Source organism: Pseudopodoces humilis, chromosome 18 (assembly GCF_049639895.1).
Source record: "Pseudopodoces humilis isolate 2021_Gansu_Grassland_sample_001 chromosome 18, ASM4963989v1, whole genome shotgun sequence".
Lineage (NCBI taxonomy): Eukaryota > Metazoa > Chordata > Aves > Passeriformes > Paridae > Pseudopodoces > Pseudopodoces humilis.
Genome location: NC_142217.1, coordinates 8,870,224 through 8,884,397, shown reverse-complemented (window position 1 = coordinate 8,884,397; position 14,174 = coordinate 8,870,224). Strand labels below are relative to the sequence as shown.

General features: G+C 36.1%; 1 protein-coding gene across 3 annotated transcripts in view; it reads left to right on the top strand.

The window, feature by feature from the left end:
* SHISA9 (shisa family member 9) overlaps window positions 1-14,174 on the top strand; it is a 175,940-nt gene that overhangs the window by 6,976 nt on the left and 154,790 nt on the right. For all 3 annotated transcript variants that reach the window (XM_088064125.1, XM_088064124.1, XM_005522898.2), the window contains one exon: window positions 1,824-1,951. In XM_088064125.1, coding sequence (XP_087920251.1) covers window positions 1,824-1,951 — 128 coding nt within the window. The remainder of the gene's footprint in view (window positions 1-1,823; window positions 1,952-14,174) is intronic.

Here is a 14,174-nt window from a genome sequence, read left to right as displayed (position 1 = left end):
TCCTTTTGCATAATTTCTACATGTCTTTGTGAGATCTCTTCTGTTGAATTTTTATTATTCTGCTATGTAGGCCAACTCTGCTATTTCTGCTGTATAAGCACTGCTTCAAATGGGAGCATTACTCTGATACCATTTATCATGTGGTTACTGTCTTCTGACCTTTTCCAGGATCAACAGAGTATTCTCTAACATGTTGATCACAACTGTAACTAATATTTTAATAACATCATGTTAGCCATAAACACAAGAAAATATCAGTACTGTTCAGCTGTGTACCCAAGCAATGTTCCAGCAATCTGGAAGCAAGATCCAGCTCAGGATTTCTCTCTGTAACTTAAAATGAAGCTACCTAGTTTTTAATATTTAAAAGTATAGTGTTGCTTGATTGAGAAATCATAATGTCATAGAAGTACAGTGGAGCTGGATGGCACTTTCTCTGGCTTTCACCAAGGAATGTGCTTACTTTTTTTAAAAAAATATTTATTAGTTTATAATCTAATTCTTGATGCAGTATCTGGGACACTATATAATTTTGCAGAAAATTAAACTAAACTGGGCATAGTGCCCAGAAAATGTGTCCACACCCTTAAAAAATTGCTCAAGAGGTCTAAAAATTAAAAACAATAAGACAAAAGGGAGGTAAATAATGGTCCATGATGCATTGACTTGACTAGACAACATTTTCACTAAACCCTGAAGACACTGGTAACACATACTACAGCTTTCCTTTGTCTAAGGCAGCAGCTTCTACAGGTGAGCCAATATTTTCCTAATGCACAGTAGTTCAGCAGGTAGCTCTGTCACATGAGGGCTAATCCTACTCCTATGGAACTCTGGCAAAATAGCACAGGCTCACAGACACAGTTAGCTGTTGCCATGCTGGGAGTTTCAGAGCTTTAAACTTGGTCAGTAACTCCAGCTCAACAGGGCTTATCCAGGTGTGTGTGTTTATCCACGTGCCTAAGAATGGCCTTACACTCAGCAGGCCACTCGCCAGTGGAACTGGTCCTTCCACAGTCACCAGAGCAGGATGAGTCTGTCGGATTGCCTGGAGCTCTGCAGGGCATGCCCACAGCCAGCACCAGGCTGGGCCTGGCCTAACCGAGGAACCTTTTGCTTACTCCCTCTTTGCTAACACAAAGCTTTTATCCTGTTTCTGAACTGCCTTCAAAGGAGCAAGGAGTCTTCCTGTGCAAGCTTTACTCTTTGTTAAAGACTAGGACACTCACAGGAGTTAGAAAAAGACCTTTTTGATCTCCCCCTTCGGATGAGAAATCCTTAAATCCCTGCTTATTGGATTTCTGCGTGGAAGTTCTATGATTTTTCAACTTGAGTGACATTTTTGAATAAAAACTGTGAAGACCACTGTGTTGTGTGTGCTAATTGCAAGTGCATGTGTGAGAATTTCCTTTGAAATTAGTAATCTAGGTGTGAAGATAAGCAGTTGATGGAAAGGTGTTGCCATGGGCTAGGTGCTGAGGTTGCTCAGCTTAACCAAAATGGCAATTGTGTTATTGAGCACATGCAGTGGTAGAACTCTACAAGGCTCAAGGAGCCTTGTAAATTATATTCCTCCAAAGCCAAGACACCTAAAGAACTTAATGTGTCTCAGTGTTTTACTTCAAGCACAGTAAGACAACCTAAAAAGAGCCTTAGGTGTGAAGTCTCACAATGAATTTACTTCCCTGCATTTACTGTGGCGGGAGCTGGTTTCTCCAGCAGACATTATGATTGACTGCATTGCAAACTGAGATAGGTCTTGGAACATATTGTTAATGTCTTACAGATTTTGCAGATTCATTCTGGTTTTGTTTGGTTTTCAGGGCTCTTGCTGATGTTATGCGACCTCAAGGTCCTTGTACAACAGATCATATGGAAAGAGATCTAAACATTGTAGTACATGTGCAGCATTACGAAAACATGGAGACGAGACCTCCTCCAAATAACTTACGTAAGTTGCATTTCAACTTTATCAATAGCTGGAATGCTGGCACTGAAAAGAGCATTATGAAACTCATATTGCTGAATGTCAAATGAGGATCTAGAAGACATGGGTTCTTGCAAATCAGAAATATTAATTTTCTCAGAATTAGAAAAATTTAGTTTCCTAGTGCAACAGTGAGTGAAATAAATTTTGAATAGAAAAATTAGTTGTTATATTTAGTTTTAATTTTCTTGGTTGACTAATACTGGTTTTGTATCTTTGTCTTCTACCTGTTATTTTTGCTCAGCTCATCACCCTTTGCCTTAGTCTGTGTTTCATTACACCAAAATACAAATTGTTATAGTTACAGCTGAATTTAACAATATGTTTCATAGGGCTGTAACATCCAGTAGCAAAGTGGTCTCATTAGGCTGTTAGATCACATCCACTAGTATAATAGTCAAATATTTCCCTGGATAGCATCAAGTTGTATGTGGTTTTCATTTTCTCAAGGGAAAGATGAGAAGATTATTATTTTAAGTTTTACATAGTATTTTTATTCTGTATCTGCTATTACATGTTTACGTTACTGAAGGCAAGAAAAAAGTGAACCTTGGAGCTGGAAAGGATGAGATATGGTGATATTTCAAATGGTTCTGAAATCCTAGGCAATTTATTTCCCAGTCTCTATTAGAACACAGTACAGATCTTTCTCATGCTCAGATACATGTTCCTCTTGTCATAATGCCACTGCAAATTTAATTTGGATACTTGTTTATGTAACTCATATTCAACAGTATCTTAAAAATATACACATATATATATGCTTAAATTATGTATATATTTACAAAATCAAGTTTAATATATTTATAAAATAAAAAGGTATCATTCAGGAAAGTTTAAATTGTTAGGCAGTGAGTGGCTTTATACTGTGCTGTAGATCAGTGTAGATGTGCATTTTACTGCAAGTATACTTTTTCTGCATTGGTATTTGCATTTTGAAACATTTAAATTATGTGCACTCCTCTTTTTCTTAACTCTAGAAAGAAAGTTTACCTGTATTTGGAGCTCTGTTTGGACTGCAGATATTGGTGTGCTTTTTTTGTGAAAGGGTGTAAAGACAATGGGAGAAAGAACAGCTCCACGTGCTGCCTGCACTGCTGGTGCCTGCTTTGGGGAGAGGCTGATGGCCATTCCTTATGTGCATCCTTACAGAGTAATGGGAGACAATTAAAACTGTGCCCTCGAATAAAGGTGCCACATACAGGGAGATGTGACATCTCATTATGTGACACCTCATCTATCTGCCCTGCTCTCCAGCAAAGAGCTTCCACCTGGGGCTCTGCAGATGTGCAGTGCAGTGAGGGAAGCACACACCCTACCTGTGTAAAAACACCACCTCTGGAGGGGTACCTAGGCTTCTCTCTCAGTCAGAGGTGCTCTAACACCCTGCAGTTTGACTTCTGAAGGGATAATAAGAATGTGAATGTGCACTGCATCTCTTTGCTCCTTGCTGATGTCTGATCCTTCCCATGACCATGTTTGCAGGAACGGTACCAAATAGTAATGAAGTTTGGGTCCATTATTTTCTCTCACATGTAAAGTGTTTATTCAGAATCCCAGTTAATGAAGGAACCAGAAAGTAAAGAGGTTCTTGCTGCATTTACTTTATCTAGATTTTTGAAATGATCACACTGAGATATTTTGTTTAAAACTCTTTGTGTATACACTACAATATGCAACTAACACAGCAAGCCTTTAAACTCATTGTTTCTCGGATTTGAATTCAGATTTAAGCCTTGCTTCTAGGACCTCTTGCATATAAATGCGAGTCAGGGCCACATAGGTACTGCATCAAGGAGGAGAAAAAAAACAACATCTTTAATGGGATGTTGGTTTATGCTGACCCCAGACATCCATACCACCTCTGTCTCAGAATATGGCCCTCTGGCACAGAGGGAAGAATTATATGTGAAGCAGCTCTTCCACCACTGCAATTTACATCACAGAAGCACTGCTGCTACTTTGGAGCTGTCCTAATCTCTTGGGTCATGTAGAGGGGCAGTCCCAACAATGCCTTTTATGCATCTCGGGCAGTCCTGCTACTGAAGGAAACCTCAGAAGCCAGCAGCTCTGGTGGTAATTGTTTCAGTCTTTAATCAACTTTATGCATTAAGTCAATCATTTTAGATTGTTAAGTGCAAAGCTTCAAGTGGTGAAATTACTCAAGGCATTTTCTAACCAATATTGCATACATTTACTTCATAGCAAGGGAATTCAGTTTTTGCTTTGTATTTGTTCTGTATTTGTTGCCTTTTTATTCTCATAAACTCATGCAAAACATGACTAAATGACCTACTAGAATTAGCCAGAACATCACAAGTGATTGAAATCTGTTGAAAACATACATTTATGGCACAGGAAAAAAGTCTTTATATAAAGACAAAACTATTAAGACAAAATTTTCCAGGATCAGTATCTTAGGTATTCAGAATTTCATTGTGAAGTTGTTAAACATTGCAAGAGTGGATACTACAGACAGAAACTTGGGGAGTGTAGCACCCAAAGTGTAGTTACCTACTACCATGGCTGGAAAAATGTCAGGCTTTTTCAGGGTGCTTTTAAATAACCAAATAAATTAGACTGAATCACAGTTTTCATAGAAATTCTATTCCAGATCTTATACAGAGAAAATGAAATTGTGTAAAATTATTGCATCATAAACTTCAATACTAATTTTTAAAGTTTTCTGAGTTACCACTTTATCTACTTGCCATCTCATAATGAGACTTAATTATTTGAGGCTGATGTACTTTTCACATTGATCCATAAGTATGAACAGGGCAGGAGGAATTTCTTATTCATTACATATCCCTTCCATACTGTGTCTTTCAGACAAGCTGTTGAAAGCCAAACATTATTAAAAATGTTCTAATTTGAACGTTCATTTGCTCTTTCTTGAAAACATTTTGCTGATGTTGCCAACACATTCTGAAAGTGTTTTGTGAAGGGAAGCTCTTTTGTCAAAATGACAAACTTCACATGATCTCTGACACTGAAAATGAGTGTGTTTCTGTTTCTGAACTGTTTGTTACCAGAGGACAAGGATTTTCTCTGCTGCCTGCAGCTATTTGCCAGAACTCACAGGCCAGTGGAAGCCCAAAAGCTCTTTTCAGAGTCTTGCTGTTTACTCAGTTTCTTGTCCCTTCTTTTTTTGATACTCAGAAAAATCCAGACATATTGGAGGTTCCTGAAAAACACTGATTTTTTATTTTGCACATGTGAAACCAGACAACCTAGATGATTTTTACTAAAAGCTATTTTGTCTTTAGTGGTTGTTATCATTATTTTCTTCCAGTACTGTGCTTTCCATAGGATTGCTTTTCTCTTATTCCCCTTCATTCATACACGTTAGGATGTTGTGGTGCTTTGTAAACAAGCAGCAGGTATCTATCAAAAAGTGTAACATTCAAGTCTTCTAACATGAGATGTTAAATAAAAGAAAGTAAAAAAGTTATGTTAAAAACATCAAACCAAAAGCAAACCTTTCTGCAGAATTTGAGTTGTTGTGTTAATCACTGACTTGAAAGAATTTTAAGAAAGCAGCAGCAATCAAGGTATTCTTTTCTCTTGTTTTGTTTTTTTTTTTTTTTACTTTTTTTCCTCTACTTATTGTGTTAGAAGTAAGGGATTTATTTAACTTGTTGGGATTATTACACTGATGGAGTGGGAGTTAGGAGGCTTCATAGCTACATCCTCATTTCTGAAACGTGATTACTGCTATTATTTCTGATTCATGATCCATGATAGCAGAGTGAAGAAATACTTCAGTTGGTGCAATTCACAGTCACTTTTCCTAATGATCAGTAAAAGCTCTGTTACTCTTTCCCAAGAACCACAAGAACCATCTTGCACTAGTAAATTTAAACCATTTATGCAGGCTCACATGATAAAGGTGACTTTAAAAGGAAGCCAATTATAGATCAAGAAGCTTTTTAAGATGAAAAATGCTTTTAGTTAGTTTGACATCTATGAATTATTACTTTACTTTGAATTTAGCTTTAAAAAAGTGGATTTTAAACACATGATCCAAAGAAGGAAATGTTTCAAATAGCCAGTTTTAATACTGTCTAAAGATTTGCAGCACATGTGATTAAAATGACCATCTAAAAAATATATTCAGAGTGGTGTTTGCTGCTGCATTCGATTGTCAGTTGTCCTGGATACTGACTAACAACAAATGCTAATGCTAAAACAAAGCTATTACATCTCTATAACTGGTTCCTTATGATAAGTTAACTTCTGTTTTTTCTTTATTTCTGTATTGAGACAGTAGGCATTTAAATAGGAGGGTATTTTTTTGAAGTCCTTGTACATTGGAATAAAAATTCTGTATTGTATATTCCATTCTTCTTCCCGTTTCTGCTCATAGAAGCTCAGTCTATGTTTTCCAGTGGCAGGAATTGTCACTAGTTTGACACTGTGAAAATAAAATTTGCAAGAATATTTTTCAGTTTTTCATCACTAGTGAATAAGCTTTTTTTGTTGTTGTCTTTGGCAAACTAATTATTTTTATGTTTAACATGCATAACATGTTTAAATCAGATGATTCATTCTCTTGTATTGCCTAAATATAATTCCTACTGTTGGTCATTGGAAATAAGCAGGGAGACAGGGAGACTTACTAAGAAACTTTGGTAAAGAGAAAGTCCTGTTGTTCAAAATGTAAAGCTCATCAAACATGAGAACTAATTTGTTTACACAGTAACTGTGGACAATTAATTGCATGATATTGAAGAAGTGGTAGTTGAGGATGAGCAGCATTACTGTACCATTGTGCTTCTGGCAACAGGGGCCTTGCGACTCCACCAAACCCCTTGTTGGGACAAAGGCTTGCAAAATGCAAAGGATTGAGCAAATAACAATATTTTGCTTCCTTAGTGTCTGGGTTGTTTGATTGCAGTGAAATGCTTTTTTAGGCCTGGCTTTGTGCATGGGTTTAGCCCAGAGGAATGGCACTGTTTTCTTCATAAACTTTGTTTGCTAACCTGCTCAGTTGGAAGGAAAAGAGACTGAAAAGTTACGCTGTGAAGACATGTTCTATGATAGAAAGATGGACAGTATTACTAAGTTTTCAGCCAAGAAAAAGATAGTTTGAGCAGATTGACAGAAGGAGTGAAGAAGTATTCCTGATGGAATGCTCCAAGACAGTAAAGAACGAGGGAGAATAAATGGGCCAGCTTAACTGGAGGATGTCCTTCGTGCGCAGGGTTTCTGTGATCTATACAGGAAACACCTTAACACAAAAAAAATCTGATAATTCAGATTAAATTCCTGAGCTAAACACAAGTTTGGCTTGCAATTAACCCTGGGAGAGAGCTGCTTATGGCATTCTGATTGTAATATACAGAAAAGAGGACAAAGTCCACATTTAAATGATGTATTTTACAAACTAATCATCCAAGTAAAAGCCCACACTAGTATCACCAGCCATGTCAAAAGAAATATAGTATATTTAAATGTAAGTTCAGTTTGAGGTTAGAAGCTGCAAGCTGCTTTGTGACAGCTATCGAGACTTTTTTAAACCTTTAAATTAATTTCTACTTACTGACTTAAACTAAAATCTTGCTACAAGTACAACTTCAAAGCATTACCAAATTACTGATAGAATTATATATATATATATATATATATTATATAGCTACAGCTATAACAATGCATTCCAGATACCCAGAGCTTCCATGCTGAAAACCAAATTTCCCATATAAACATACTCTGAAAATCCATTCCTCTTGCAACTTAGTCATTGAAAAACAGTTTAATCAGTTCTGAATGTCTGTTTAGCCTCACAGTCATTAATATAAAGCGTTTCTAATTTACATTAAGATTTTAATTTAGATGCATGATGCTGATTTATAAGAAGACGCTCTGAAACTTCTTGAAACACCAAATAATATTTTCAAGGAAATTAATTACAACCTGAGAATGAGAGATTCTGGGGTTGTTTAGGAAAGACAAAAAGTAAACCAAATGAAGTATCTCATTTGTCATTGACTGTTGGTAGATTTCATAAATTATTTTTTTTAAAAAACAGGATTATTTTGAATATGTTACTACATATCATACAAAATATCTATTTATTTGTATCTACACCAATCTTGATGAAGTGTACTATGTCAGAACTCTGGTATTGCTCCTACCAGACAGTTAATTCTGTGCCTTTGGAATCATCCTGTTTGCTTGATCTGGCGAATGAATGAAATGGAAATCAAAAGCAATAGTAAGTATAAAATTTTGCATGAACAGGACTGAGGAATTTGGTTTGTAATCAAATCAAACCATGAACTTAACATCATTCCATATGTTCAGTAGGTCTCTTCTTTGTTCTAAACTATTTCTTGAAATTCTATGAGGCTGTTATGGATCCTACATGCAATTTTAGGTTTGAGTTGTATTGGGTAGGTCTTCATGAGCTCTGCTGCATATAAGGATTTCCATTAGACTGCACAGTGAAGTTTTTGCTGTTTCTTCATTTATTGTACAATAAGAACAATGAGATTGGATTACTGCCTTGCATCCTATCATTTACTTCTATTCAGCTTTTAATTCAGAGAAACCATTTGACATATCTTAATAAACATATTCATCAATGTAAAATGTATGTGGGAGAAATACAGTCAGTCACTGACATCTTTTAGTGCAAGAATTAACATTATGGCAATAAAAATATGAAGAAAATATTTTTGCATTTTATAGTGCATTTAAAAGGTGGAATGATTATTTAATAAAATAAAAGTATTGGTATGACAAAAGAGAGCATTGCTGTACTAGACTATTATATAGCAGCTTTGAGTCACATACCAACAGCCTTCAAGAACACATCTGAAGGATGAGACTCATTTTGCTGTCATTGGGGTGCAGACTTGTACTTTGAAATGTTGCCCAGTGGTGCATGGATGCATTCACCATCTACAAAATGAGAAGTTAAATATCTTTGGAAAACAGTGATGTATTTCCCTTATGATTTCACTTTCACTTTGAAATCTAAATTTTACTTAAAACTTTTGATTAATGAGGAATGCTATTCCTATTATATACTGAATTTGATATAAATTTGTATTTTGTTGTTAGACAGGCACACCAGATAACAGTATTCTCGTTGAATTACTTCCAGCACCAGATATTCCCAGTAGTAACCACAACTGTCAGCAATATCAATCATCAGTGCTTCATGTCTGTTGTAATCTTTCATGTCACTGGGATTCTTGATGTCAAAAACTGGTACAGAAAACACTGCCAAACTAGTAGGAATCATGTTTGAAAAAAAACCACAAACCATCAACACAATCTTTTTATGATTGTGTTCTGCCAGATGTGTGCTCATCAAAATTAAGAAGGATAGAGACTGATGCACCTTATTTTTAATATGGTAAGAGTCATCTCACTGAAAGGCAAACAAAAACTACCTTTTGCTTTCATTGTTGGTTTGCCCTCACACAAACTGTGCTTGCCTTTTTCATGCCAAAACAACATTGTTCTTAACTGTTGACTTAGAACTTAATCATCGCTCTAAATCCTTGAACTCCCACCCTCATATTTTATCTCAAAAGTCATAGATTTGTAACAAAAATGACAAAAACTTAAATTCACAAATAGATCAGTTCTGTCTGTGTATGCAGGTGCAAGCATTAAACTGGTATATTCACAGCTGTAAAGATAACTTTTTATCATTTTGGCTGTGCAAAACTTTGGTATTGTATTTTAGATGTTAAAATGCTCTCATCAGAAATTTAACATTCTGTAAAATCGATTCCCTCCTAATTTTTCAGTCAGTCATCCCAACTTTCCTAAGCAGAATCAGTGCAGTGGTTACACAATAAAGAAGAAGAGGTTGGCTGCATACATTAAAAAGCTTATGAATACAAATCCCAATATTATGAGGCAATTGTGAGATGCTACTCAGGGAGAGACTTGGAAGACCAACTTCAATCTACAGTTTCAATCACAAATGATTTTCAGTACTTTGTTCTATGCTCTCTGCTTTACATGATAAATATCCTTGAAATGTACATATTGGCTCTGATTCCAGTTTTATTATCATAAGATAAAGTCAAGAAGGGAACTGAGTGTGTTGAATATTTATGAACTAACTTTTTTGTTGATTTTTATAATAGAAAAAATAGTTGGAAAAAAATCTCTGGAACCACGCTACAAAACTGCATTGATAATCATTCCCAGGTGATTACAATGCGGATTTGAATTTAATCTTGAATTTTTAGTTATCTAAATAGCTTTTAAGATTACTTCAGTAACATAATTTTTGTTTCATCTCATACATACATTTAAGCATCATGTCTGTTCACCTGAGCTTAAGGCTATAACTATACTTCTGGATCTGTGATGAATTTGCAGCATAATCTAAAATAATCCAATTGCTGTTTACTATTCACTCTTCGTCAATTGGAGAAAATGCACATTTGATAAATAGCTGTGAGCATACACAAAAGGGAATGTACATAACTAAGTCTGGACATTATTTGAGTTAGCACTTGTTAAGCTTGAAGTGTCCACAATAGACTCTCAAAAGCAGAGCAGTATTAACACTGAAAAGTTGGTTTTCATTGTGTTAGTTCCCCCTTTACACTCCACAGCACCAGCTAAGAGAAAAAAACCCAGCCTTTACCATGTAGACCCTCGCTCTTCAAGGGCTAATCTGATCACTTTTGAACGGCTTCATCATTTTCTCTCACCGTGTTCTCTACACGTACTGAACCTTGTGCTTCCTATTGCTGTCCCTTCTGCTGGCTGTAATGAGCTGCTCTGTACCTACAAACTCTGATGCTGCTGAATGGGATTGCTTCAGGAAGCCTGCAATAAGCCGTTCTGGCCAACACAGCTAAGAATGCCACAACACAGAAAGTGCAGCCAATGCCTGCCAGCATTTCATTTATCAGCAGGGCACTGCAAACCAACGATTCCAGGCCTGGAGTACAGAATGGTTGTGGGTGTGACTCTCATGTGGGAGTAGGAACAGTCTCTGAGCCTTGTGACAACACCAGATTTTGGCACTGCTTAGGGTAATGGCCAGTTTTTGCCATTAATGTCATCAATTAGATGAAATTCTGATGGGTCAAAAGTCCTAGTAAAGCTCTCATCCTCTTTAATGGCTCAAGGATTTTACCCAGGGGAACTATAATTCACTTAGGACCTCATATATACTTTATTGAGCGGAATTGTGGTTTTATTGTTAATCTGGAGTAAGGAGAAAGATAAAAGGATACGCAGAAAGTTTATCTTAGAGCTTTGCAAAAAAAAATAGAAAAAAAAAGACACAGCTTAAACAGTATTGGAAAAGAAAAAATATTCACTGCCAAGAGTGATAGAAGCTAGTTAGGAAAAGGGCAGTGAAAACTACCAAATAATTCACAAAATTGGACCCACCTGAGGAGTGTTTTGAGAAGCCAGGAGGCTAGAAATTTTCAGCCAGATGTACTTTCCATTTTTGTTCTGATTTTAGGGAAATTCAGGCATCTGCAAATGAGGAAAAAGCCCATGCCCTTGGCACACAGTGGCAAGGGAACTTCTTGTGCTCCCCTTTCATGCTTGTGCCCTTTGGCAGCACAGCTTGAACAACTGTTGTCATCCCCAGTGGGCAGAACAGGCCCAAACAGAAGAGTTTCTACTGATATTGAATCCCCAACCACTGAACCCTGTCACAAAATACAATCACAGGTGGCACCTTTCCCATATGTAAAAGGTAGGAAATTTTTCTGGAATGTTGTGTGAGTAGTGCACCAAGCACTGTGGATTTGTTTCACAGAGGCCTCTCCAAGTGTTGAGGGGTCCAAGTGAACATGTTTGCAATGGGGTGTTGGCCAAGAACAGCCTGACTGGCTCTGCTGCTCTTGACCACGTGAAACAATGTGCTCAGACCTTCTGAAGCAAATTAATAGATGAATTCTTGTGGTAAAAAATTGAGAGGGTACTTTATAAAAAGCTTCCAAAAAAGAAATGTGGTTCTTTTTCTACCTCATCAAATGACTAAGTTAAAAAAAGTTTAAGGAATATAATTTGCATTTATAACAACAGTTTAAACTATTTCTCATTTTTTCAAAGCTCTAATGTTGGAAAACTGCATTCCTCCTATAGTAATCAAGATTCTTGTTGAAGTTTCAAGTTAATTTCTGAACAGCCATTGATTTTATGAGGAAACATCCCTTATCATTTGTGAAAAACAAACCTGGCCACCACTTTGGTTAGAACAGTTTCAAGTTTCTAGTCATAGCTCTGAAATGAAATTGTCATTAAATGCTTTACTTAGTTAAATGAACTCTTATAAGGATTTTTAAAGAAAAGTTATTTACATTAATGATTAATAACATCTTTCCCATAATTTTAACACTTTTCTTGGATTCTTGTTTTTCCTCCTTTTTAAAGGGTCTCCACTTATGAAAAAAGGTCTGTGAAAAGGAATAATTTCTTTCAGAAGCAATTAACCCCAGAAAAGATCTTCAAGAATCCATAGAAAATCAGAAGGGATAAGATATTTGCAGAGGATTTCTTCCTAAATGTTTAGCTAGAATAAAGGTCTCTGTAAGACCTATAATGGCAAAATTCACTTATAAAGCCATCTCTTTACTATGTTTCTGAGATTAATCTTGTGTCTTCAGGTTTTTGCCTCAAAGTCAGTAAACTCACATTTTGCCTTAACCATGCAAAAGTATTATTGTGGTGATAGAGAGACCAGGCGCTAAGTCTGGATAAAAATGTTTGTAGCAAAACCAGTAACAAATACCAGAAACTTCAGAATTTTCAAGAATATTAAAAGTAAAATTGTTTATGCTCCTTTGAAAATGTACAAATTTCAGCCGATCTAGAAGATAAGCATATAAAATATAATTTATACTATTAAGCTGTCTCTTTCTACAATTTGTTCATTATATTAATAATTTTATGCAATAATCTAATAATTAGCTGACTAATTTTTTTTCCTAACTGTGATCCTATATGTCTCATAATGAGGTCTAAATAACTTTATGCAAATATATTAGGTTTATTTCCTCTCAGAGTAAGAAAATTGCAGTAAAGAACAGCAGTGCTGTAGGGTTCCTTTCAAACACATACAGATGACACACTTTATAATATGATGATCTTGTATTGTCATAGTCTACCATTTTAGAGCCATTAACATTTCCTTGTGAAAATCTGCTTTGAAATATTTATTTGCAAGCTACACTTTATTTCCTAGGTGACACCTTTTCCATTATTTCTACAAGCATAGGAAGATAGATGAAGATGTTTCTGGAACCAGGGACACAGAACTAGAGCTATGCTCAAAGTGTGAATCACCTATCTGCCCGATGCATAAGGAAAGATTTTCAGATTTTATAAGCGTCAAAATCACCCAAACATTTTTAGAAAGGAAGACAAGTGGTCCATGAAAATCTGGTCTCTGTAACTTAGTGCTTTACTCTGCTGAAATTGTCCACTGGAAAACACTAAAGTTTCCCTTTCCTCTTTACCACTTCTTGTAGCTGTTTATCAGGAGGAGGGAGGATTGTGCCTCTCCCCTCAGCCCCTCTACATCTAAATAATCCACACGCACTACCTCAGGTTCCTCCTGTGTTCCTTGATTTTGTTTGGCCAAAGAATAATCTCTGACTTTTTCAGAGTTGCTCATCCTGGGATACATATCCTGACTGATCATCAAGCAGAACAAGCCAAGCAAACAACTATAAAGGTTGTAATTGAGCCTTTTGTCTCCATTCAGCCATTTGTTTTCCTAACAACTGTAGAAACATCTCATCCTTGAGATCTCAATAACACCAAAAAGGGCAAAGGAATTAAAAGCTACTAGAGGGAGTAACAGAGAGCTAGACAAAATAAAAATTACATTACCCTTGTTCTCTTTTAAGAACAATAAACCTCAAGTTATTTAGTGAGTGCAATAAAATGCTACAGGGCATTGTTAGCAGAAAGTTTGGATCCATAAATCACATAAGTATTGAGATGCTGCTCTGAGAGTCTGTAATCATCAAACAGTGAGATGTAGTCATCAAAGTCTGGGAATGCAAGGAAAACAAGAAAAGAAGGATGGACTAATCTATGGTACATCCTTTTCTGTGTGGATCAAAGAACTTACTTCTCAGGAACATGTCTGCCTGCTTTGTAGGGTCTAAATTAATTGTCTAGGAAAGTCTGGAAGAAGTCAGGATGTGTCAGAAGGTCAGATCATGGAGGAATATACATG